Here is a 25496-nt window from a genome sequence, read left to right on the forward strand (position 1 = left end):
TTGTGGTAAAAGTACTGAGCTGCATGGACCTTAAGGTGCCTTAGAGGGAATTTATAGTTTTACTTGATAACTTAGAGATATTTCAAAATTAAAATTTTGGTTTTGACAGGACTGGATTCTGGAAGTCATACACAATATGTATTTTGTAAATAATCTTTTGTAGCCTATAAAACTATCCAAGAGTAAGGTTCTTCTGAGTATGATTAACACCATTGTTGCAGTCTTAGAATAATATCCTTTAATTACTTTGTCCAAGTGAATATGATCACCTGCTCTTCAAATTAATTCTCATTACTACTTCTTCCTCATAGACAATAATGAACTTTTGTATAGCTGCTGTCTTTCTTTGAAAATGCAGGATTATCAAGTCATAGCTCCAGGTATGAATACAGGAAAGCTTTACTCATAATTGCAGTTAGATATAGTTCTAGATGCAGATTTGAAAACCTAAACATTTAATTTTTGGGGAAAATTTTGTTCTATTGAAATATTTCATATACCATGAATCTTTCTTTTATAGACTTTTATGGTGATAAATAAAAGGAGGACTATTTTCCGGTTCACTGCGACACCTGCCTTGTGTATAGTTGGTCCTTTTAATCCACTCAGAAAAGCAGCAATTAAAATTATGACCCATTCATATCCTTTTGTTGGTTTCCCCTATTTCAGTTTTAAAATACACTGTACGATTTTCTACTGTTCTGTTCTTCTGTTCATATTAACGTAAATGTAAGCTCACGTGGCTGTGACAGATTTTTAAAAAGTTATATGGAATCTTGTTTTACAACAGTTATTTACATGGTGTTGGTTCAAGTAAAAATGTCAAAAAAAGCTTATATTTAAAGTCAGATTTGCAGATACTGTTATGAAATAGCATTTGTAGCTACCATATGTTATTTTAGCCCTTTTCCAGAAGTTTTTCTAAATCTCTACTGTGATGACAAGCTTAAATTAAAAAAAAAACAAAAAACCACCAAAACCAACCCAACAAAAAACCCCAATCAAAACAGTGAATGCCTAGTTATTAAAATATGAAGGATGTGATTTACAGCAATGCTTTGCTGAAAGAGTCTGGTGTTATCCTAAGAAATATATTTCACAGTCAAGTATAGAAGCTTCTAAGAAGCACTCATTTTTTATATTTTTTTCAAAAATACAAACATGGTTTGGAGAATGTAAGAATGTGGAGGATCGCAGGTGCAAAACCATATGCTGAGTAGCTTCTGCTCCTTCTGGCAAACATCTGTTTTCATCTGGAATTATTAATTTTTAGAAATAGGTCCTTTTATGGGAACTTACGGCTGACTTGCATGCATATTCATGCTATTAGAAATTGCTAGATTTGCTGCAGCTCAGTTTCATATAAACCCTATATTTAAGGCCAGTGTTTGTTTTAAGAAAAAGCCACCACTTTTTTTAGGTGATAAGTGAACTTTCATGAAAGGATGTTTTTTCTTATGTATGTTTTCATCACCTGCCACATAAAATGAGAAAGCTTTCTGAAGTTATGGCACAGCATAGGTATCTCTTGTAAACATATATGGACTCCCAGTGTCAAAGAACACTGGTAATTGATAATTAAACTTTTTCATCTGGTTTTCCTAGGCTTAAAAACGCTAGGTATTATGGGGTTGTGGCCCATTTCTTTTTATTCCGTGCTCTTGCTAGGAGGAAATTGAGGCTTCTGAAGTTTCAAATAATAGTAGACAGCAGAGTACTCAGATTTTTTTCAGTTACCTTTATGTTCCTCATCTCTTCTGTCAAATATATTATGTCCCACTAATGTCCTGACTTTGAAAATGCTCTCCAAATGCAGATAATTCGTTGTTATTTTTAAATCATGAAGTTCACTTAACTGAGCAGAAGTTTGATCTGACATCACTTTCTTTGGAAAACACATGAGAAGTTCTGAGCATATTCAAAACCAAAGTAATTATTTGAATATCTTTAGGGGGGGTTGTGTGTAAATCAGCAAATTTTCTGAAGTTCTTTGTTTTATAATGCAGCACTTTTTCCTTAACTTATTATTCACATGGTTTTTTGGCTTTATTACATGTACTGTGATACTTAATTGTGTTTCCATAGCTGTAAATAAGCTTCCAGAAGAACTCAGCTGGGCTGAGTAAGTATCTCAGTTGCTATTGTTCACTCTTTGTCTAAGGCTACTAACACGCTGGGCTGAAAAATCTAAATGTGTGATCTAATTCTGGGGCTTGAAAATTCCTAGCCAGACCTCTGGTGAAGATTCAGAATTACTATATCACACATTCTTCTGTGGAGCTTCAGTGCTTTTTCTTAGCAGCTAACACCATCTGCCCTTTTCTCTACGTTGGCTAATTTTGCCATCTGGTGTAACATAGAAGGCTGCCCCATTTTTCCTTTTAAGGATTAAGCCTTTTGGAGAGACTGTGCAGCAGGACTCTAATTTAAATATTTATTTCTCATTCTAAGGCAATAACCTGAATGTCTAGTATGGCCAGCTCATGCAAAAGGTCTAAAGGGATAAATACTCCTTCCGTTCTTTGTTACTGTTTTCTGGGGATAGCCCTATTTCAGTTGTTCACATTAGGAAGCCATCTATTTATGAAGTCTTGTTACCTGTCATAATTGTGCACTGTATCCAGTGTAACTTCAGTTCATGTTCTAGAATTAAATCTGGAAAATGTGCCTGGAGCCTCAAAGGTTTTATGATTTTAATTACTCTTATTTTGGGCTAAGATGGTGATAATGATAGCTGAATTTTATGTAGAATTTCTTTCAGTTATAGGGTATTTGTTGGAATAATTGTGTAAGATGTGCAAAATTTACAGGCTAAAATAAGGCTTTGTTGTTATTGTTCTGCCAAAACACTGAGGTTTTGAAATTTTCCAGCCTGCTTTAAAGCATAAACGCAGTCCTAAAATTTTTTCATAGCAAAATGTGAGCTATCCTTCATCCAGAAATAGTATGGTATGCTTATGTGAACATTTGTGATTATAGTATTACATGGAAATCTTACTAAAATTCAGGAAAGCATCTTCTTATACTCATGATGTTTTGAAAGTAATGTAACCTGTCCTATTTTACTTCACATTTTCTACTTTAATTTCCATCCAGTGATTAAATCGTAGAAAAGGTAAAAGCATGCCTGAATGTGTCTCAATCTAATTAATATTTTTATATCTATAACTTTAATACACACTTTCTTTCTCAGACACCTTTTTACTGCCATATATACTGGTGAAATACTGATAAAAATATTAGCAAGAGGATTTGTTTGCAATGAGTTTACCTTTCTTCGAGATCCATGGAACTGCTTGGATCTTGTTGCTATTATCGTCACGTAAGTAAAACTCATTTGTTGTTTTACATTCAGGAGACAAACATGCAGATAAAATGCTATTTGATATTGCTGAAGTTCTTTAGAGTGGTTGGCATCCTACCTGCTTAAGAGTTACCGTAGTTGAGTCACCTTTGCATATGTGCAAAGAGAAAAATAGTCATAGACCTTAAAGCAAGACCTAAAGGCAAAGGTCATCTTAGAACTATGTGATTGTTCTCGATTTAAATTTTGTTAAGAGACAATTGTGTGTACAGCCAAAACTAAATATGCCTTTTTATATTGTCTCAGTTGTTCTCTGGATCAGATGAAACTCATTTGAGAAGGATCCAAAGTGGGTCACAAAGTGTTGAATGAGATGGTGATAAATAACAGATGAAATCCCAAGAATGTAAAGTAATGCTTGAGGAAAAACAGACCTGACTTTACATACACAGTTATGGGCTCTGAAATAGATTTCTTTTGTTGGGAAGATGATGCTGGAGTTAAAATATACAATCTTGTGAAAACACCACTCCAGTGTGCAATCATGGTCAGAGAAGGAAATAGATAATGAGGACATTATGGGTAAGAAATAAAAAAGTAGAACACATTGTTATTTCACTGTGTGGCCTGTATTTTTCTTCAGACTACACACAGTTTTACTCCTGACATCTCAAAAGATGACAATTAAAAAAGGTGCAGAAAAGATGTATAACTTGTGTTCCACATAATAAGAAAATAAATGGAGAACTCTCACGAAAAAAATACAGAGCAGGAACATGGTTGAATTCAGTGGCACAGAGCCAAAAAGATAATAAATAATTTATTTTTTTATCCTACAACAAGAGCTGAAGGCACCAAATGAAGTTTTCAGATGGCAATAAAAAAGAAGGGAGTATTTTTTCACACTATGTGTAGGCATATTCCCGTAGGAGACTGTGGATGCAAACAACTTAGTCGCATTCAGAAGGCTTCCGGACAAAAACCTGGATGAAAACACATTTAGGGTTATTTTTAACGCAAAGATACTCTTGTTCAAGAAGTCCCTGAGCTATAAATTTCCTGGAAGAATTAATCCAGCAAAACATCACTGCCTTGATTCTAAACTCTCCTGTAAGCCTCTGTTCTAGGTTGTTCTTGAAAACACAGTATTAGACCAGATGGATCACTGCTGTGGTCAATTCTAAATTCATATCAAAGCCAAGTAGCTAGGCGGACAAGAAATGAGGAAGAAACCAAGTTAGACTGTGCATCTTAAATACAGAATATTCATCTTGAAAGCAGAATAGTCTTGCTTGAAGCAGCGAACAGATTCACTTATGCCCATAAGTCTCAGTCTCTTTCAAAACAAATCTGTCATTTAGCATTTCTGAATAGTGTTCAGTTGTCATGTTTTAATTTATTAGAAGTGTAGAGTGACGTAAATTGGAAGAGACCTCTGGAGATCATGTGGTCCACATCCATGCTAAAAGCAGGACTAATTTAGATGAGGTTGCTCAGGACCTCATCCAGGTAAATTCTGAGCTTTTCTAAGCATGGAGATTCAACAGTTTCTCTGAGCAACCCATTCCAACCACGTTGTGGGTTTTTTTCCTCCCAAATTTCTAATTGAAATGTCTCGTGTAGCAGCTTATGTCTGCTACCTCTCATCCTTTCATGGTGAGCTTCCAAGAACAGCCTGGCTCCACCTTCTCTAAGCCCCCACACTGGGCAGCTAAAGACAGCAAGCAGTAAGATGCCTGCTCTTCTTCAGACTCAACAAATCCAATCCAGCCTAACAATTTAACCATCTAATTGTCTTACTGCCCACCTTAGAGCCCTGGCTTGGACCTGCTGCAGTATGTAAAATGTCTTTGTTGCCTTAGAGACCCCAAAGCTGGACACAATACTCCAGATTCAGTGTCAGAGATCACTTCCTTCAGTGTATGAGCTAGACTCCTCAACACAGGAGCTAGACTTGTGCTAACCTAGCTCAATGTGTGATAGGTGTGCTGTGTCACAAGGGTGCTCAGCTCCTTCATCTTCAATTTGTCTGCCCTGACCCCAGGTCCTTTTCTGCAAAGCTCCTCCTTCCAGTCTGCCCTCAGCTCCTGCTTGTGGTAATGCTGATTCAGGGGCAAGACTTTGCCTTTGATTTTGCTGTATGAGGTTTATACAGCCACTAACTGTTTATACAGTTTATAAACCTCCTTCATGAGGTTTATACAGCCGCTAACTCCAGTCCGTCAAGCTCACCCTGCAGAGCATCTTTCCCACCCTGCACTGACTGCTCCCCCCTCTGCCTCCCTGGAGTTCTGTAGTTGGGAACTTGCCGAAGGCAAACTCTAGTCCATTCTTCAGGATGTTAATGAAATTGTTAAACAATATTGGTCCCGGGACTGACCCATGAGAGATGCCACTAGTAACCAGGTGCCAGCTGGACTGTATCCCTTCGATCGCAGCACACAGACGCATGGACAGTATCTCACTTCCACAGGTTTAGACACGAGACTCAGGGACCTGGGAGGCCTGAGAGCAAACCCCACTGGTAAAGACCAAATCAAGGCAGTGTTGAGTAATTTCAGGTTTTGCATGTCCTTTGTCACTAGGTTCCCTGCCTCCTTGAACAACAGGCCTACAGGTTCCTCAGCCATCTTTTCACTGCTGATGGACTTAAAGTAGCCCTTCTTTTGCCCTTCACATCCCTTGCCAGGCTCAGCTTCAGCTGCACTTCGTCTTTTTTTGCTTCATCCCAGCATGCCTGGCCATGTCTTAGCGTCCCTTCCCAGAGCTCTCCCTGCTTCAACCTTCTGCACTCTTCCTTTTTGAATATGAGGTTAGTCAGGAGCTCCCTGTACAGACAAACTGGTTTTCTGCCGCATCTGCTTGACTTTCTACAGAGTGGTGTGCAATGTTCCCGTGCTTTGGAGAAAATCCCCGTGAAAATCAGCCGTTCTGGGGGCCACTTTTCCCTTTGGCGCAGTTTGAGATCCCTGAACACAGTGAAATCTGCTGTCCTAAAGTCCAGGATTTTTATTCTACTCTTCATCTTGCTTACTTCTCTCAAGGTCTTAAACTCCACCATCTCATGAGCTCTGCAGCAAAGGCTGCCAGCGACTGCCATACCCCCAGCTGGTTTGTCCTTATTTGTGAATAGTAGGCTACGTACTCGCACGTCATCACACATGTATATACACATATGAACAGAGTATTCGTATTGGTAATCTATAAACCACTGAGGAGCTTATGCATTGCTGATCATCAGCAGCTATCAAGTAGTCCAGCAGCTCTATGAACAATTTCATTTTATGGTCCGACTTTCCTACCCATACTCCTAATTAATTTGTGTTCAAGCAGATAGAAGCACTTTGCAATAGAGTATTTCCTAGTTTTTTGGGTCCTATCTTGCAACAAATAAAAGTATTTGGGATTTAACTCAATATGTAACTCAAGTGCAATTATTATTTAAGGTACTTGAGAATTATTTAATCTTACAGTCTAGGCAAAGTCACAGTGTTCTGATTTATTGTCCATGAAAGTAATGCTTTGAGTGGGAAGTTGCCTAGATCACCTCCAGAGGTCCTTTCAAACCAATGTTTCTCAGGCTCTGATTTTTTATTTCGGGGAATTGTGTTACCAGTTATGAACTTGTCATAAGATGAGTCACAACTGATGTCCTTTCTGACATGAAAGAAATCTCACAAAGTACGGAGTAACGTTTTAAAGTGCTGCGTAGAACTTGTAAATGCAACTTGTAAAATAGTAATTTTCTGAAAATTTTAGATTATTGAAATGATTAAATTGAAACTAGTTTCAATACTCAAGTTCTTAGCTGACTGTTAAAGTTAGAAAGGCAGCCATGTGGTACAGAATTAATGTATTGTAAACTTAGTTTTGCTCAACTCCCTTCCAAAGTATATATTGCGTAGTTTTGAGATAGCTGCAACATATACTTCCGTGTGGTGTTTAAGTCAGATTAGCCTCATTATAGGAGGGTGTGAGTATGACACTGAAGATTTTATATTTATTTGACATTTTGATGGATAAACACATCAAAAGTTAAGCATCCAAATCCACGCTAAGTAAAAATTTGCTATGTTTCTTTTCAGAGGCACTGTTCAAAAGTCTCGATATTTTATATCAATACCTAGAAATGGGCTTGGGTTCCTAACTTTAGACATCTACCTTGGGACATATTTATTTTCTGTAACTTATTCATTACTGTGTGCTTAATGTGCATATGCTCTGAAAAGCTAGATCTTTGTCAATCATTTTATTTTTTTATAGGTATAGTTTTGTGGGTTTTTTTATAGGTATGCTACTATGTTTACTCCAAGTAAAGTTTCAAGTCTTCGATCTTTCAGAGTACTCAGGACTTTGAAAGCTATTTCAGTAATACCAGGTAAGGAACAACACATCTTACTAACTTCCTCTCTGCTCCAGCTGTGTGCTATTTCTAATTCCTCTCCTGTTATTGTCTTCAGTTTTCTGGTCACTTTCTGTGACTGTTAACTGGACCCCAAGGTGTGACTGTTTTGCAGCCTGTAGCAACTCTCAGCAGCATCCTAAGAAATTATTTTTATAATCTTTGCCCAAAATGATTTTGACACAGGCCAATTTTTTTTTATTTTCTGCTTTTTCTCTCACATCACTAATGTTCAGTTTTACTTAGCTCAGTGCCTTTATCTTTTTACTTTTGTATTTCCTGAGCAGTGCCCTATTCAATATGTTGTCTTAACATAATGTGGCTATACCACCATATTTCTGGTTCATGTTCTAATTCATTAGCTTAAACTTCCATGGTTTATTTCCCAGTATGCTAACTTTGCAATATTTCAATTTCCTTTGGTTTTGAACTGATCACAGCCACTATCTAGATAGAGCATAATACTTTCAATAGTATTTTGCATATGCTGTCCGATATTTTTGTAAGTTGTGCCACTAATTAGGATACCAAAGTATGGATTTTAGAGCCTAACAGCAAAAACCCATTTTCAAAAGTATAAATGACTATACATCCCATTGTCATAATATACGTATTAACTTTATAATTTCTGTGTAATTACAAACATATTTTTGATTTTGCTATGGAATTATAATGAGAATTAAACATAGGAAGTGTTTATTTTTTAAATGTCAAAGCCACCCATCAAAAGTTTTCATATTCACCATGGAGAACAGAGATTAAATGTAATTTTACATTTTTCTTATGTAAGACTTCTAGAAAAATCCTGGATATCACTCTCTGCCTGTGTCATATTTCAAATTCAATTGTTCTGCCAAAATACTGGTCTTCAGTTTATTTATAACCCATTTTCATGGACTCATAGAATGGCTGAGATTAGAAGGGACCTTTGGAGATCATCTGGTCCAGCCCCTGAGCTCAGGCAGGGCCACTGAGAGCTGGTTGCCCAGGACCATGTCCAGACACCTTTGGAATATCTTCAAGAACCGAGATTCCACAACCTCCTGGACAACCTGCACCAGTGCTCAGTTAATTACCCTCGCAGTAGAAAAGTGTTTCCTGATGTTCAGAGGGAACGACCGGGGTTTCAGTTTGTGTCCATGGCGTCTGGTCCTGTCATTGGGCATCACTGAGATCAGCCTGACTCCATCTGCTTTGCACCCTCCCTTCAGAGACTTGTATCACTGATGAGATACCCCTGGGCCTTCTCTTCTCCAGGCTGAACAGTTCCAGTTCTCTCAGCCTTTCCTCATGGGAGAGGTGCTCCAGTCCCTTCCTCATCCTTATGGCCCTTTGCTGGACTTTCTCCAGTATGTGCATGTCTTGTACTGGGGAGCCCAGAACTAGACCCAGTACTCCAGGTGTTGATTTCTCCAGTACTGAGTAGAGGGGAATGGTCACGTCCCTCGATGCTTTGCTTGATGCAGCCCAGGCCACCATTCTTTGTGGCAAGGGCACACTGCTGGCTCGTGTTCAACTTGGCGCCCAGCAGGACCCCTAGGTCCTTTTCTGCCGGGCTGCCTTCCAGCTGGGCGGTCCCCAACATGTATTTGTTCCCTTCCCAGTGTCAGACGTTCTTTTGCTTTTAAACTGGTGACATATTAAGGCATTATCTTCTAAGAACAAATTCCCTGAGGTCAGCAGAAGCTATCCTTCACTGTAATGTGTATTTGGCACAATGTGAAGTACTTGTTTAATGTTAATCAAGCACAGAAATCAGTCCATATTCATTAAAGTTTGTAAGTTGCTTAGATGCCGTCTTAATTTAGAATTTAAAAGTCAGAAAAATTAGTGTTAGGAGGAAGTAACAGCCAAATAAGTTATGATTAGAAAATTTAAGTAAAAATACTTTACTCATTCCTATGCTTTTTTTTACCTCATTTATTACTTTAAAGTTACAAAAAGTTACAAAACGTTACAAAACCCTTTACACTGATTGTTTTTAACATACTTGAAACTGTTGTATATTGCTATATGGGAACGCTACTGTATTCCTCTTCTTATTTTGTATATTATTGAATCTTGTTTTTCTAGGTCTGAAAGTCATCGTAAATTCACTTATTGAATCTGTTAAGAAACTTACTGATGTGTTGATCTTGACTGTTTTTTGCTTGAGTGTATTTGCTCTAATAGGCCTCCAGCTCTTTATGGGCAACTTACAATTCAAATGTGTCCTCACTAATGCTACATACAATGACACATTATGTAAGGATGCCAAGATATATGTACCAAATGATGAAGGTAAATTTTATTCTTTTCTCCCTTTATATAATCTGTGTATCTTCCAATGTGTGTCTTGTTTTTTCACAGAAATGTTAAAATATAGTTTTATGTATTTCTCATAAGACAGTATATCCTTCCATTCATACAAGTAGTAATATGAAATCTCTGGGACAACTGAATGTGAGATTAGTAAATCTTAGATTTGGAGGAAGATTAGCAGTCTGTGGGATAGAAAAGATGGATTTTTTTATAAGCATTTTCTTCTTTACCTATGTACATTGCACGGGGATCCTAATTTTAGGGGTACTACACAGAGAATTATTTTTTTTTTCATCACTAAATCTGTATCATTCAGGGACTTTGCCTGCTTCTCACAGAGATTCTTATTTTTACCGGAGATCAAATACAATCTTACATTGTGAGTTGTGCAGTTAATGATTATTATTTTTTTTTTAATTGCCATAGGGACAGATCTGCTGAGAAACAGCCCTATATGCCCTTTGTTGTGAAAGGAGTCTTTCACAGAGATTTGGTCCATTCAGAGTGTTTTTTAAAGTGCAGTAATGTATGGTTTACTGTCAGAGTACTGTAGGAACTGACAGCTTCTGATTTTATGATTCCTTAATTATTTTTATTAGATATCTGCTACAGAATGAATAAATCTTCTGAAATACTGCTCTGTGGGTTCAGTTCACATCCTAAGTAAGTGAACAAAACAGTTTTGGTACTTCCTTATTTTTACCTCCAGATGTACTGTGTCTTTATTTTTGGCCTAAAGGAATGGTGATGATTTTTCAGGAGAGTGGAATGGAGGTTATTAAATATAAACCCAGATATTTCACATTAGACAAAGAACAAAGTACTAGGATGCAAGCAATTATGCATGTGCTTTGTTACTAACTGCTGGTAATATAATGGTAATGTAGAATGATATAAAGGAGGAGGGGAACAAATAAAATTTCAAATAAGAACAGTAAAGAGTTCTGAGATATTAATAAACTCCCCTCACCTTGATGAATTATTTAAAAGGAAATATATTTTTTGGTTTTCCCCTCTCTATGTATTTTTTTGCACCTATCATACATCAGTGGAGAGTTTCTGTCTGTTCAGAAACTGGACAGGACTAGAGTTTCTGTCTAGTTTATTTGGCTAGATAAATGTCTGTTCTAAGTCAGCCCTTCTGGCAGAATTATATTGGGGAATAATAAAATGGACTCTCAGATAAACTGAACAAATTTGTGTATTTGATGTTGTGTACCAGATGCTTTAAGGTGCAATCTAATACTGCAAGTAAATACTGTTTAACATTTCTTTTGTGGTTAGAAATGAGTGCCCAGAAAACTATAGCTGCCAGAATGTTGGGAAGAATCCTGACTTTGGTTATACAAGTTTTGATCATTTTGGCTGGGCCTTCCTTTCTGTATTCCGTCTGATGACACAGGATTACTGGGAGCGTCTCTACAGACAAGTAGGTGCTTTTATGACCTGCTAGAATGACTTTATGTCCACTAGAAAAACTTGCATCTGTTTTAACATCACTGACACCAAATTTATTTTAAAAGCAACATAAATATTAAGGAAGTGGCTTCAAGGGACTAAGTTGTAAGAACTTCAGCAAGTGACATTGGATGGGAGCAATCCTGCTGTGAATGCTCATAGTCTTGTTGGAGAACACACTTGTGTCAGTGACTAATAGTTAAATGTTAATACATAACTACCAAAGGATCGGGGTGTATAGTAGATCGGGCTAGTGAGCTCCCTGCTGCAGGACTTGTTACATACTCTGTTTCTCTTCCTTTTATGTCCTGAATCCTCACCAAACTTTTTGGCTCAACATACACACTTTAATTTCAGATAATTTTTGAACAACTGGTACTAAAATATTTGGACCCTTTATGTTTTGATTCAGAGAGCTGAATGTAATTTCTAAATTCCCCTTTTTGACAAAAATGATAGAAAAATTGCATGTAGAGAATTCTCTGAATCCCTTACATCTATGCAGTGCCTTTGCTAGAAGAGAATTATTCTCTGCCTTGTTCTATAACTTTCATATGGTCCACTTTAAATATTTTTCCAGCAGCCTTTATTAACTGAGCGTTTTTCTTTTAAATGCATATATCTTTTGCCATTTGGAGGTCAAGTGGGTTTTATTTTTTAACGTCTGACAGCTTAATTTTGAGCCATCTCCTCTGCTGCCATTAAAAAAAAAAAAAAAAGGCAATCAGTCTCAGTATTGCCTCTGATTCTCTAATTAGAGCATCTTTCGTGATGGTTTAGGAGAACCTAGCTTTCATCCTTATTACTTGAGTTTTATTAATTTCTTCTGTAGTCACCAGTATATTTCTTTACAGCTGAAGTTTCTTCTCCCAACTTAAACTCTGATGAGCATTTGCCTGATTTGCTGAAAGATAATTTTAAGAATGGATTTTGTTAATTGTTCTCTGCAGTACATGACATCATTATGAATATTTAATGGTCTGTTACATAAAAAGAAAACATTGTATGATCACAGAGAAGCTTTTAAGAGCTGAAATTTCTTTACTGGAAGTCCAGGGGAACACCTGCCTAGATGTATTTCTAGACCTTCTGTGTAACTTAGACCAGAGGTAGATCTACTGTTGTTTAATGAAAACAGTGCAGTATGTTGACCTTTTGTATTGTATAGGAAACTAAATTGTTTAAAGTTAGTTTGAGATTCTATTGTAAATGTTAGTTTGTTAAGAATTTATTACAACCTTTTCCTCACAGACTATCCGTACATCTGGAAAGAACTACATGTTATTTTTTCTGGGGGTCATCTTTTTATGCTCTTTTTATCTCTTCAACCTGATCTTGGCTGTAGTAACTATGGCATATGAAGAGCAAAATAGAGCTACTCTTGCTGAAACAGAGGCAAAGGCAAAATTGCTTCAGGATGCCAAACAAATTCTAGAGAAAGAACAGGTTTGTAAATTTTTCTATATAATATGTAATACGTGGCTCCTTTTGTTTTCTTCTGTTTGTGAATATAGGGAAATCAGGTTTTTAATTAAACATGTGCTTCATACAATACTTCCCCACACGTAATTTCCCTTTCTCTCTTGTCTCTTTATAAATGCACGTGTATGTATGTATATATATTTAAACATACAAACATTTAAGTGATACAAACAGCAGGAGTCCAAGTTAAATCATATTACGTTTTAGGATTGGCAGACCTGAAATTGTATAGGAATAGCTTGCTGGCAAGTATACATTTTTTATGGTATTACGTGGGTGCCTGTGCTTTGTGGTTTGTCCCATTCTTGCAATACCACCATTGCTGTGTACAAAATCTCCTTTCTCTGGATATTCCTTCTTGCTATTACTGTGTAATCTGATGAAAGAAGTATGAGTGGATCGATCTGCATCCATAAGAAAAGTTATCCTTTCTACAGTTCCCTGAGACTGGAAGTTGTGATGCTGATAGATTTCAGGATTGATTAAAAATGCAAGCTTTCTGAGAGCCACGGTGCTCAGCTGTTGAAGGGCTGTCATGCCTCTTTTTGAGTGACTGCCTGCAGAAGTTCCACCAGTTGCCAAGAGCAGAAATAGTCTTTGGCCAGGCTAATTCCATCACTTCCATACTAATATGGAAAGGCATCCAGAGACTCTGTTAGTTTCTTTGCTGTTGGTTTGGAGAGCTAATAGACACACATCAGATTTCTACAGCGTTTCCTCTTTGCATATTATTGCCCAGATTCATTCCTTGGCTCGTACGGGACCAGGGATCACCTGGTGTTTATTTTATTTCTGAGAAGTGAAGCTCTGAGCTGAAGCAGCAAGATAAATTGAAAACTATTGGCAAAACATGTTATCTTCTAACTTTTTATAAAAAATACCTCTGATTTACTGCTAACAATCAGAAAAGTCAGACTTGTAAGAGAACATAAAAATATTCTCCAGCAACTATCCAATTTTATCATTAAGGTGAAAGACATCACCAGTTTATCAATTTCCTCCTCTACAGCTGTCAACAGGCCTGTAACGTTTCTCTGTCTGAAATTTCAGCTTGCCAAGCCTTCCTAGGCTTTTCTTCCTTCTATTTTTCTTTAAACAGGATTAGTAGTTACGAAAGGTTTAACATTGTAGGATTTATTTTGAGCCTTTAGTCTTCTGTTGTCTTTGAGCTCAAAGTCCTTTCCAAAGCAAGAAAATGAGTGTAAAAGGATACACCATAATATTCTGTAATTCAGATACAAAATAAAGTATCTAAAGTGGCAAGGACAGACTTTAATTGCAGTAGCTGATAAGTAACCCTGCTTTATCTTTCAGTATTGTGAATAGCATTTTGTACTCCTGTCTTTATATAGTAGTTTAATGTTTGAAAGATAGGAATTGTTAGTACAAAGGATTCAGATAACATAATAATTAAAATGCATGTGATCCTAGTCCATGCACTTGCATTTGCCTTGTATTAACAGACAGACCTTTTGCTGTTTGTTTTACAGATGTTGGCTGCAGGACAAAGTAATAAGGCCTTACATGTCAGATCTGAAATGTCAGTTGATGACTTGAAAAATTCAGAAGAAAAAGGGCTGAAGAAAGAAAAACCTATTTCAAGCCAAAGCTTAATTTTAGGTGATCATGACAAAGAGGAGCATATATTTCATTCACAGCCTGGTCGTTGCCACAAGAAACTTGTAAGTATTGAAAATAGATATATTCATTAGACTTGTATGTGATATGACAATTTGATGAGCAGAAAAGCTTTCTTTATTTGCAATTTTTTATTATTTTTTTTCCTTCCCCTTTTTTCTCCTTCTTGCATGCATTAGATTAACTTGTTTTGTAAAGCAATCTGAAAGTTAGATTTTGGAACCAGAGGGAGACAGCGGTGTATGGACTTGAAAGGGAGGTTCGAAGTGGCTGTCAGTAGCATACTTATGACACATTGTAGACCTCTGCATTTACAGCTGTGGTAAGATCTGCTGCTGTCTCTATTGTGCTGCATAAACAAACATGCAAAATCCTGTAAGCTTTGGAATTTCCCTAATGACCTAACCTTTCTCTTTTTTTTTTGTACACACATTTAATTCTCTGGCCTAAATATTTAGGGTTGGATTTATTTCAGTATGAAGACTTCTGATGCTAAGGGTGTGATTCACTTGTCTAACATATCATCTAGTGCCATTTTAGATGTTTTTCAACAGGTTGAATATCCTGGTTATCTTTGACATCTGTGGCACATCTTCCAGCATAGTGTGGATATCTCAAATACATTATGGTATCTCAAATGTTACTAATTTCCTAGATTTAGGCAAGTGAATTGTGCTCCAGGTTTATGTTTTCAGGTGTCTACATGTGATTTAGGTTCTAAATTCCCTGAATAGAATGGAGATTTAATGTTTTGGGTCACAAATTCATACCTAGAAACATTAGAGTTTTTCTGGAGTGTCTTACTTGGTCCCCACCTCTCTACAGAGGGGTACAGACGTGTCATGTCTTTTTAGTCAGAGACTGTGGATGTCTCAGATACCAAATGTCTCAGCAGAGCATCTCACATGGGTTCCGACACTTACGTTTAAGTGAATCAAACTTGTCAAAAAAATATGCATCAATTTTAATGGTATTATACAATTGTATATATAATGTGCACATAGACAAATTAAATATGGCTGTCTGAATATTAGGCTGAATCCCACATGTGCTATTTCACACCTTGATTACAACAGTGACTTCTGGCTTTTCTGCTCATCACTTTTCTAAATCCATTAAGAAACTGCTATTAAGATTTTTAATTCTTACTTTCCTTAATCTTGTGGTTTTTTTCATTGTACCTTTGACACTGGCAAAATACTGTGTATCTCATGGACAGTCCTTACTATCATGTTACCAATGGTACATCATCCATGTAGAGTACAGATTTGTTATCTTTTCAATGCTTAGTCCATGTGTGTATCTTCACTTGACCTGACCACTGTGTGTGTGACTGCACATGGGGTATTGTGTTATGTTTTGAGCTTTCCAGTAAAACATTATTTTGAAATATCATGTAAAGCCAGTGGAGGCTGCCAAGATGATTACGGGGCTGTAGCGCGTGATTTGTGAGGAGGAGTGGAGAGGCTGGGTTTGTTCAGCCTGAAGGAGAAAAGGGAAAGGGAAGAAATTGATTATTGCTGTCTACTAGTATCTAATGGAGTGTATAAAGAGGAAGGAGCCAAGATCTTCTTACAGGTGCACAACGGAAAATCAAAGGGAACAAGCTGCAAAAGATAAATTTGGATTATTTGTTAAGGAGGGGGAGGAAGTCACTGTGACAGAGGGTAAACATTAGAACAGGTCATCCAGACAAATTTTTGGGTCTTCATTTTTGGAGAGATTCAGAATGTAGCTGGAAAAGGCCCTACAGCTGAAGTTTGTCCTGCTTTGAGCAATGAAGTGGGAGGACTTGCAGAGGACCTTCCCAACTTCAGTCTTTCTCTGGCTCTGTGTAGACATCCACATTTAAATGCCTATTTTTAGGTATTTTCATTTTGAGCTGAATCTTCCAAAATAATTCTCAGGCAATTATCCATATTACTGAGTTATTTTCGATGATATCTAAAAAGAAAGCTTTCGATGCCGTGGTTCAGAACAGCCATTCTCCAGTAAAGGCTTGTGACTTAGACCAAACAAGGTCCACTGGAAGAACAGATGGTGCAAAAATAGTTGTTTGTGTCCAAATAACACTTTGACTGAAACCCTGGTTCCCAGCCACACCTTTGATAATGCAGTCTGGAATTTCAAACCAGTCTTCCTTCACCCTCTCAGATTTGTTTTCTCCTTCCATTTCTTTGGTGATCATTTACTGTGACTGAGCAGGCTCTCCAGATGTGGAGAGCTGGAACTCATCACCAAAACATACACTGTTCATTTTGATATTAACCGTCACCCCTCTGTCTCCCAACATATTTTCTGTGACCCCCATCATGATAATCTATTCCATCTCATGACAGATTCTCTCTTGCTTTTGGGAGAACATCAGAATTGTTCCCACCCACCTCAGAGGAAACGGAGACTTTCCAGTAACAGAGCTAAAGGAGTAATGGTCCAACTTACTTCCTTTTGAAAAGTGTCCTTGTAGGGGTGTTTTTATCAGCCATGTCATCCTAGCTAAAGTGGATTAGGTTTTCCTTCTGGCAGTCAGCATGGTCAGAATTTCTTCTAAATTCCATGATCCTAGCTATATTAAATTATGTGTCTGAGCTGAAGGAGTCAAAATCATCCACTTGGCAGCAACTGCCATTTGTCATCATCTTTAGTGTAGTATTTGCTTCTTATAAAGTGTCATTAACGTTTCCTGCTGTGTTAAGAATATTATACCATTTTGTGACCTATTTTGGTTCTTCTGTGCTTAAAGGGAGCACTCTGTCACAGTCCATGGTAGTGTATTATTATATCTATTGAGGGGAAAAAAAAGTCTTTCCATAGAAGGTGTTATATCATCTGTAAGTATAAAAATCACCTCTTATGGCTGATTATTTAATTTTTTTCTTCTAAGTCTGTGACTGTGTTGCAAGAGATGACTGAGCCAGGAGATAAATTTGGTAGGCCTTACTTCTCCAAGGGTGCAAAATCTGCACAGATGGGGTGCCAAATGCAATCTGTACTGATACGTTTCAGCAATAACATTTTCAGACCCTTCCCAAGGTCCCTTCTCCTCTGTATGTGCAGAGAATGGCAAAGTTATGAATATCTCTAGTATAGGAACTTTTGGAAATGGCTAATAGTTTGCATTAGAAGCTGGTAAGAGAAATGTTTAGTGGAACCTGCTTTTCAGGAGTGTGTTCTGCAGAGTTTGTATTGCTGTGCTTGCTAACAGATGCCTCTACACTATCTGCATTAAAAACTCCAAGACCTGGCTCCAGGTAACTGTGGCTGTGTGAGATTCTGGTTGTAACATTACTCTGTCTTACACATGCTTACAGATGATCATTTGACAGCAGAAGCAGCTATTTGTCAAATAAAGGTTCTTCAAGGTGCATAGTGCACCTGTACGCTCGCTTCCTCTTGCTCCCCTACATCACAGGTCTCACTTTGTCCTACAAATGTTGATATTTCATCTTAAAAAAAAAAAAACACCAAACCACAAAAAAAAAAAAAAAACCAACAAAACAACAACAACCAAAAAAAAAAAAAACCCAAAAAAACCAAAAGAGAAAAGGGAAGGCCTAGAGCATGGTGCAAGCAGTGTGAGCTGCTCCAGTGTGGAGTTCTGCCATTAGTCAAATAATTGTAGTCTGCAACAAAAATGGCAGTATGTTTAACGTTATGGTAACTGCTAGTAGTACTAGCTGTGCTGCAACTGAGAACTCTTCAAGCAACGTACGCTCTAATCACAAAAGGAGGCTAAATATGCTAAGTCAAAGAGAAAAAGGCATATTGAGTAGAAGCATTTTGGTAGGACATAATTAGTTCTATAAAAACTGGAATGGATGATTTCTCTAGCACATATCCCTATTTTAAATCCCAATTTGTCAGAGGATTCTCATCACCAGTTATTTACTTCACCTAAAGATAGATGAGCAGCAGTAACTGCTTCAGTGTTGGTGAATGCTCTTAGTCTTTCTAAAAATACTAACTCTGAATGCTTCTGAACAGACATGAATTTCAACAAGACTGAGGACTTTAGTCAGGCTCATACACAAATTCTTCCAGGTTTCTCTCCTCTGAGATACCAAAGACGGAAAGGAATGAAAGGACAAGTCACACCGATAACTAGGATGTGATTAGAATAGTCTAACTGAGTCTTTTAGATTCTGAAAAAATAGAGGTAGAAAATGAATAGATATTTAGGTATAAGAAAGAAATTCTTCACTCTGAGGGTGGTGAGGCGCTGGCCCAGGCTGCCCAGAGCAGCTGTGGGTGCCCCATCCCTGGCAGTGCCCAAGGCCAGGCTGGACGGGGCTGGGAGCCACCTGGGCTGGTGGCAGGTGTCCCTGCCTGTGGCAGGGGGTTGGAACTAGATGGTCTGTAAGGTCCTTTCCAACCCAAACCGTTCTATGGTTCTACGAACATTTTAGCACTGTATTATGAATTCATTTTATATGTCTATTCTGTGACAGTTCTATCAGCTAAATTTTACTTAGCTTTTCAAGTCATTAAAATACCAGAGACACAAAAAAGCAACAGTTATTGTTAAACCCCTGAGGCCAAGGATATCCGTTTAATTCCCTGAATAACAGTTTTATAGAACGTGTTTATAAAACTCATATTATCATAAAAGTTTGAAGTAATGATCTGACATATCTTTACTTATATACCCTCCCCACAAAAAGGAAATTAAACAAATCAAGCTGTGCTGAAAGGGAATACCAAGACGTTATGCATCAGGATGTGGTCAGTCAGTAGCTCCCTGTCACGGGTCGTGCTAATTCTGTCCCCCCCGACACTGGAACCTTCAGTCTTCTTTTTCTGCCTCAATGTCTCACTTATTCTTTGCAGCCGGTGTTTTACTTAGTCTTTAAACAATGTGTGGGAGGGTATTAATATGTCATGAACTGAATCTTTGGTAAGAATTTAGTGTGTTCCAGAAGATACAGGTGTTGGTTTGTCTGTTATTCAGTGCACATCAGCAACACTGAGTTTAGCGTTCTGCAACCTCTAATGAAACCCAAAGTAGTCCCATCCCTAGTTTTAGGCAGTTCAGTATTAGCATAGATCTTGATAGGCTTAATAGGGCTGGGCAAACCAATAATTTTTATTCACTAAATAACTATCACTAATAAATAATTATTATTTATTAATCATCAATAATTCATATTTAATAGTCAGTAATTTATTCAAAGTGATTGTCAGTGTTCTTTTTGTATGCTCTTTTTATCAGTCACTGGAAAGATGGAATTATTTTTTTTCCTTTGCTCCCCAGTTAATGATTTTATACTTTTTATATAATGGAATTATTATTGTTAAATATTTTCAGAAGGAAACAACTCTTGAAACACATTACTGGTTTTGGTGAAATGCCCTTTACCTTCAAAGGAAAATATATGATATTGTTGCATTGTTTTCTTTTATATACCTTCAGCAAGGTGAGGCTTCATTAACATTTGTATTTAAAAAGGCATATTTTTGTTATGCTGGATGTAATTTTTATATTGCCATTTCTTCATATTCCTTGTTATATTATCTTCTGTTGTCTCTCTAACCAAAGAGGCAGATACTGCTGTCCTATGAATTGTCGGTGGACTCTATTAATGATCCTTTTCGAAGACAGAGGTTAATGAGTGCAGCCACTGTTATTACAGATAATTTGCGTAAGTAATTCTTCAGTGGTTTTGCTACGGCAGTTGTGTAACTTGACCTCAGAGATCAAAATGTCATGAACAGTTAGCATTATTTTTAAAGTCACTAGGAGAAATTATGCTACAATCAAATGTAAATTTCAGTAAAATAAATACTCTCATATCTCACATAACTGTAACTTACCATTACCGAGGGTAAATCATGCCCGACTAACTGGATTGCCCTGTACAATAAAATGGCTGGGGTTTGTGGGTGAGGAGAGAGCAATGTTTTCACTTACACTGACTTTAGCAAGGCTTTCAACCCTGTCTCCCACAGTATTTTTTCATCCCAGGTTAAGGTGCTAGGATGTTAGGGTCTGCACGGGTGGCCAACCAGCTGGACAAAAAAATGGTTGTGTGTTTGGGTTTCAAGTGTCTGGTGGAGAGGTTATATTCCACCTGGAGGCAGGTAACAAGTGGAGTACCACAGGGGTGTATCCCGGGACACGTCTTGTCCTAAGTGACCTGGAGGAGGTAGCAGAGGGCTTGCTCTTGATTTTAGGATGGGACAGAACTGGGGGGGAGGTACTTGATACATTGGAGGTAGGAGCTGCCATCTAGAGGGACTTAGGCTGGAGGAATGGGCCAACAGGAACCTTGTGAAAATTCAGCCAGTACAAATGTAAATTTATGCCTGTCTGCAAGAACCTCTTGCAACGATCCAGGCTGGAGCTGGCTGGCTGGGAAGCAGCTCTGCAGGAAGGGCCCGGTGGGTCCATGTGGGCAGTGAGCTGAGCAGTGGCCAGCAACACGCCCTTGCAGCAGCAATGGCCAACAGTATTCTCAACTATATTAAAAGGAGCGTAGCCAGGAGAAAAGTGATTATCACCCTTTATTAAGCAGTTGCTAGACCACATACTATGCTTGGTTTGCCCCCCAGCTCCAAGAAATATATTGAGTTCAGCAGAGGGCCACCACATCAGGGGATTGGGCGTTTGCCCAGTGCTGGGCTGGTTCAGCCTGGAGAGAAGGTTTTGAGGGACAGTTAATGTCAGCCTTGCAGTGTGTAGGAAGACGTTATCAAGAATGCACTCTTCACAGTGGTGCACAGTGGAAAGATGAGACAACAGACATCTACAGAAAGAAGAAAGTTTCAGGTTGTGTATAAGGAGAAGCTTTCACTGTGAGGACAGTCAGAGGAACAGGTTATGCAGTCTCTGACCTAATAGCTGACCCTGATTTGAGAACAGGGTTGCACTAGGGATCTCCTGAGGTCACTTCCAACTTGACTTCTCTTATAACCCTATCCTCAGCTATGGACACCAAGATACGAGGGATGCACTTCTTCATTTTATCCTGCTGGTTTTTGGTTTTTTTTTCAACTCATGCTGCATCTGTGACTGTGCAGATGCAACTTACAGAAAACAAGTTGTCAGTTTCCCAGAGACAGTTAAGTTACTTCTCCTTAATGCAGAGCCTTTATCATCCTTCGATAGTGTAATAAACATATGAAGAGGTGGGTAATATCACCAGTTTCTGTAATTAGGAGATTTACTGATAGTGACCTTTAAATAGCCTATGATTAGTTTGTGTAGAATGAGTGAAACATTTTTTTTCTATTATGTTGTTCTGCTCACATGAGATTGATTTTTCTTTTCAGTCTTTTCTGTGATGGTCTTTTTCTTCATACTATGATATTCCACATAATTTCACTTTCCCTCTTTGTCATTTAGAACTGCAGGAGTCAAAACTGAAATGCCCTCCATTATGGAAACGTTTTGCTCGCAAGTATCTAATTTGGGATTGTTGTCCATTCTGGAGAGTAGTCAAAGAAAAGGTGAAATTGGTAATTTTGGACCCATTTGTTGATCTCTTAATCATGGTTTGCATTATTGTGAATACCTTCTTCATGGCTCTGGAGCACCCTGACATGCCATATAATTACCAAGAAATGATTTTTATAAGTGACAAGGTAAGTTAGGTCTATGTTAGAGTGAATATGGAGTTATAACGCCATATTTATACTGGGACAGTCCTATAAGGACATGCTTTTTCAGTGACTTTTTGCTGAATTTCTTTTTCCTCCTCCCAGGTCTTCACCCTGATTTTTACAGCAGAAATGATCTTGAAAATCATTGCTCTAGATCCTTACAACTATTTTCAGCAAAAATGGAATATTTTTGATAGTATAGTTGTTATGATTGGCCTAATAAGCTTTAAAGAAAATCTGTCATCTTTCAGACTGGTAATTATTTCTTTATTCTTTTCTAAAAGTACACATGTTTTATATAGATTTGTTAAAGATTCCAGTGAAATACCCTCAAATTATTTTACTGATGAATCTGTTAAATCAGTTCTCTTTTTGGGTAAATAGTAATCCAACATTAATATTAAAGAATTCATTCGATGTTCATTATATGGTTTATATTGGATATGACAAATACTATGACACAGTGCACCCTCTGGGAGGTCTGACCTGGCAGGGAGTTCACTGGTTCTCTGTTACCTCTGTACAGTGGTGCTGCTCAATTACATCTCAGACCTTCCATTAGGAAAAAATGTTATCTGAGTGTTTCCATGAGCTTAAAGATAGCAAGTATTCCTTCACAGCTTTTCCTTTTGAGCTGAGATCTGTAAAATAACATAGCTTTCCTCAAGGTTTAGGGGCTCTCCTCAAGACTTTCTTCAGCCTTAGGGAAAAGGAGGAATAATTCTGAGATGTCCATGTAAAATGTTACTTTGCTGTTTATGTCCTTAATGTGTATTTAGAATGCTAAATTTACTAAGTACTAACATTCTTTGTAGCTTTTCAGTCATCACACCTAGAAATATAGTTGGATTCTGTTTTGTCTTGTGTATGACTGAGGGATTTTAGCAGCCCCGAATGCTAATTTGATGAAAAGTGTCCTTCTTACTCATAAGGGTGCGTAGAATAGGTCCATCCGGCTTTTCAGATCCTGTTTTAAGTGTGGGGAGAGGTAGAAAAAAAATCTTTTTTCAATTTTTGTCTGATTACATTTGATTTAGTCCAGAATGCAGTCATTTCATTAGCCTCGTCCAAATACCTATGAGGCACTTTATTATTATTATTATTACTATTATTGTTATTGCTGTTGATACTAATAGACTTACACATGCTCATATCTAACTTAGCAGAAACAATTCGAGAGCTTCCTTTGGCAGTTCTCTGTTCTCAGTAACAGTAACCATTTGAGCTTAAGCACAGTGCTTTTGGATCAGAACAATTAAAAACCTTTCTTTGGGGGGGGAAATTATGATGGTGTTACTGAAGTAAAGACAGCATGATAACTGCAGCGTCTGTTTTTTGTGTGTGCTGTGCTATCCGTGCAGTGTTCACCACTCACATTGTTCTCTTGTGTTTTACTTACAGCTCAGGATCTTCAAATTGGCAAAGTCCTGGCCAGCCTTAAATACTCTTATGAAAATAATCGTAAACTCCGTTGGTGCTCTGGGTAACCTCACTCTGGTTTTGATTATCACTGTATTTATTTTTGCTGTAGTAGGAAGGCAGGTTTTAGGCATTCATTATAAGGAAAAATTCTACAAAATAAACACCAGTGAGGATTTACGCTGGCATATGAAGGATTTCTGTCATTCATTCCTGATCATATTCCGAATACTATGTGGAGAATGGATTGAAACCATGTGGGAATGTATGGAAGTAGCTGGAAAAGAGCTATGTCTTCCCATTTTCTTGTTAGTCCTCGTGATAGGAAACCTGGTGGTGAGTATCAAGCTATTTTTCAGTCCCTACTAAATACATCCAGTTACATTGGCATCTTTTTTTTTTTTTTCCAAAGGAAACCTAATCATCCAAAGAGTATTCACACTATTCTCTTATTTGGGTACTACTTAATATATGTTTTTCTTCTTTTTTTTTGTTTTTTTTTTTTTTTTTTTTTCTTCTCCCCGTCTTCCTCTTTCTCACACAAGAGGCAGCTGCTAAGCAAAATAAAATTATTCCTTCTACCCAGAGTATAGCAGTGCCATTTTGATAATTTGGTGCCTGATTTCTTCATCTTTTGTGTACTAGGTTCAGATAACCAAAGTGTTCAGTACTTTTAATGCTTACCAACTTTTTCTTTTATTTTCAAAAGTTTGCAGTACCCAGATTTTCCAGTTTGCGTGACATATACTAGACCTAATGTATATATACTGGAAGATGAAATCTTTTTCATCTGCTTCATTTGTTGGTCTATACCAGATCCTTTTTGATGTTTGTGGTGGTGGTAAAATTTATCTTTGCCTGCTGTTTTTCAAAATGTCTACCTCCACATACCTTATGGACATCAGAGCATGTGAAAATATATTTGACATACCCAAACCCTTGTTTCATTCCTTTTTCTCCTGCCATTCCTTCCAGAAGGAGCCATATCATACTATATTAGTATTTCCGTAGAATACTAAATAATTTCATTACAGTGGTTGATGAAAGCAATATTGAGATTTTCTCATCTAGGGAAGGTTTTCTGAAATGTCTTTTCTGTTAGCAGTAGTGTCTCCAACTTACTTTAACTTAATTTTAAGGTGCTCAACCTATTTATTGCCTTGCTGCTGAGTTCATTCAATACTGACTCCTCAGTGGAACAAGAGGAACCTGGACAAATGACTAAATGTCAGATTGCTATTGCGAAGATCCACAAGGGCCTGCGGTCTGTTAAAGACAGAATTTTGGATCGTTGTGGCAAAATAAAGAAACGAAACCTTAAAACAACAGCCAAAAAGAAGACTTTAGTGAAAATTTCTGCCAAAGACATAGAGGAAAATAATTATGCCATGACAGATGTCAGAAGGGATATAGGCAACAATTGCTTTGACATGGGGTATTACAATACTGAAGAGACTTCCTCAATAACAAGGAAATATGAAGAATTTTTAACCAGTCATAGTACCTGTGTTCCCATTGCAGTAGCAGAGACTTACACCGATGAATGTGATGATGATTACAGTGCATGCACAGAAATAGAATACAGAAAACAGGTAAGGAATATTAATATTTGAAAAAATATTGTAACTTGCATATGTAAATATAATCTCAAAGACTGAACAGTAAATGCTATCCCTTCTGTCATTTCTGCAATTGTACTTTATTTGTTCTTCTAGTAGCTTCAAAATGCAAGAGCTACCAAATAGTCTTAATTATTCGATAAGAGACGTTGAATATCCACTTTTTCATCATTCTCCTAATTGGCAGCCATAATTCTGCTTTTGTCTGTTTTGTTTCCATTTAGTGCTGTCAATTGCTAAATGGTGTTTGATCAGAACAGACATTCTTTTTGTT

At 37.4% G+C, this 25496-nt stretch overlaps 1 protein-coding gene across 1 annotated transcript in view; it reads left to right on the forward strand.

Moving 5' to 3' along the window:
* LOC308063768 (sodium channel protein type 5 subunit alpha-like) overlaps positions 1–25496 on the forward strand; it is a 67068-nt gene that overhangs the window by 15504 nt on the left and 26068 nt on the right. Inside the window, exons 2-14 of the mRNA XM_080387152.1 lie at positions 521–649; positions 2037–2122; positions 3194–3322; positions 7594–7682; positions 9780–10084; positions 11269–11436; positions 12717–12911; positions 14438–14629; positions 20122–20224; positions 21928–22166; positions 22287–22439; positions 23586–23939; positions 24743–25195. Coding sequence (XP_080243278.1) covers positions 521–649; positions 2037–2122; positions 3194–3322; positions 7594–7682; positions 9780–10084; positions 11269–11436; positions 12717–12911; positions 14438–14629; positions 20122–20224; positions 21928–22166; positions 22287–22439; positions 23586–23939; positions 24743–25195 — 2595 coding nt within the window. The remainder of the gene's footprint in view (positions 1–520; positions 650–2036; positions 2123–3193; positions 3323–7593; positions 7683–9779; positions 10085–11268; positions 11437–12716; positions 12912–14437; positions 14630–20121; positions 20225–21927; positions 22167–22286; positions 22440–23585; positions 23940–24742; positions 25196–25496) is intronic.

Source organism: Falco punctatus, assembly GCF_963210335.1.
Source record: "Falco punctatus genome assembly, chromosome: 4".
NCBI classification, from domain to species: domain Eukaryota; kingdom Metazoa; phylum Chordata; class Aves; order Falconiformes; family Falconidae; genus Falco; species Falco punctatus.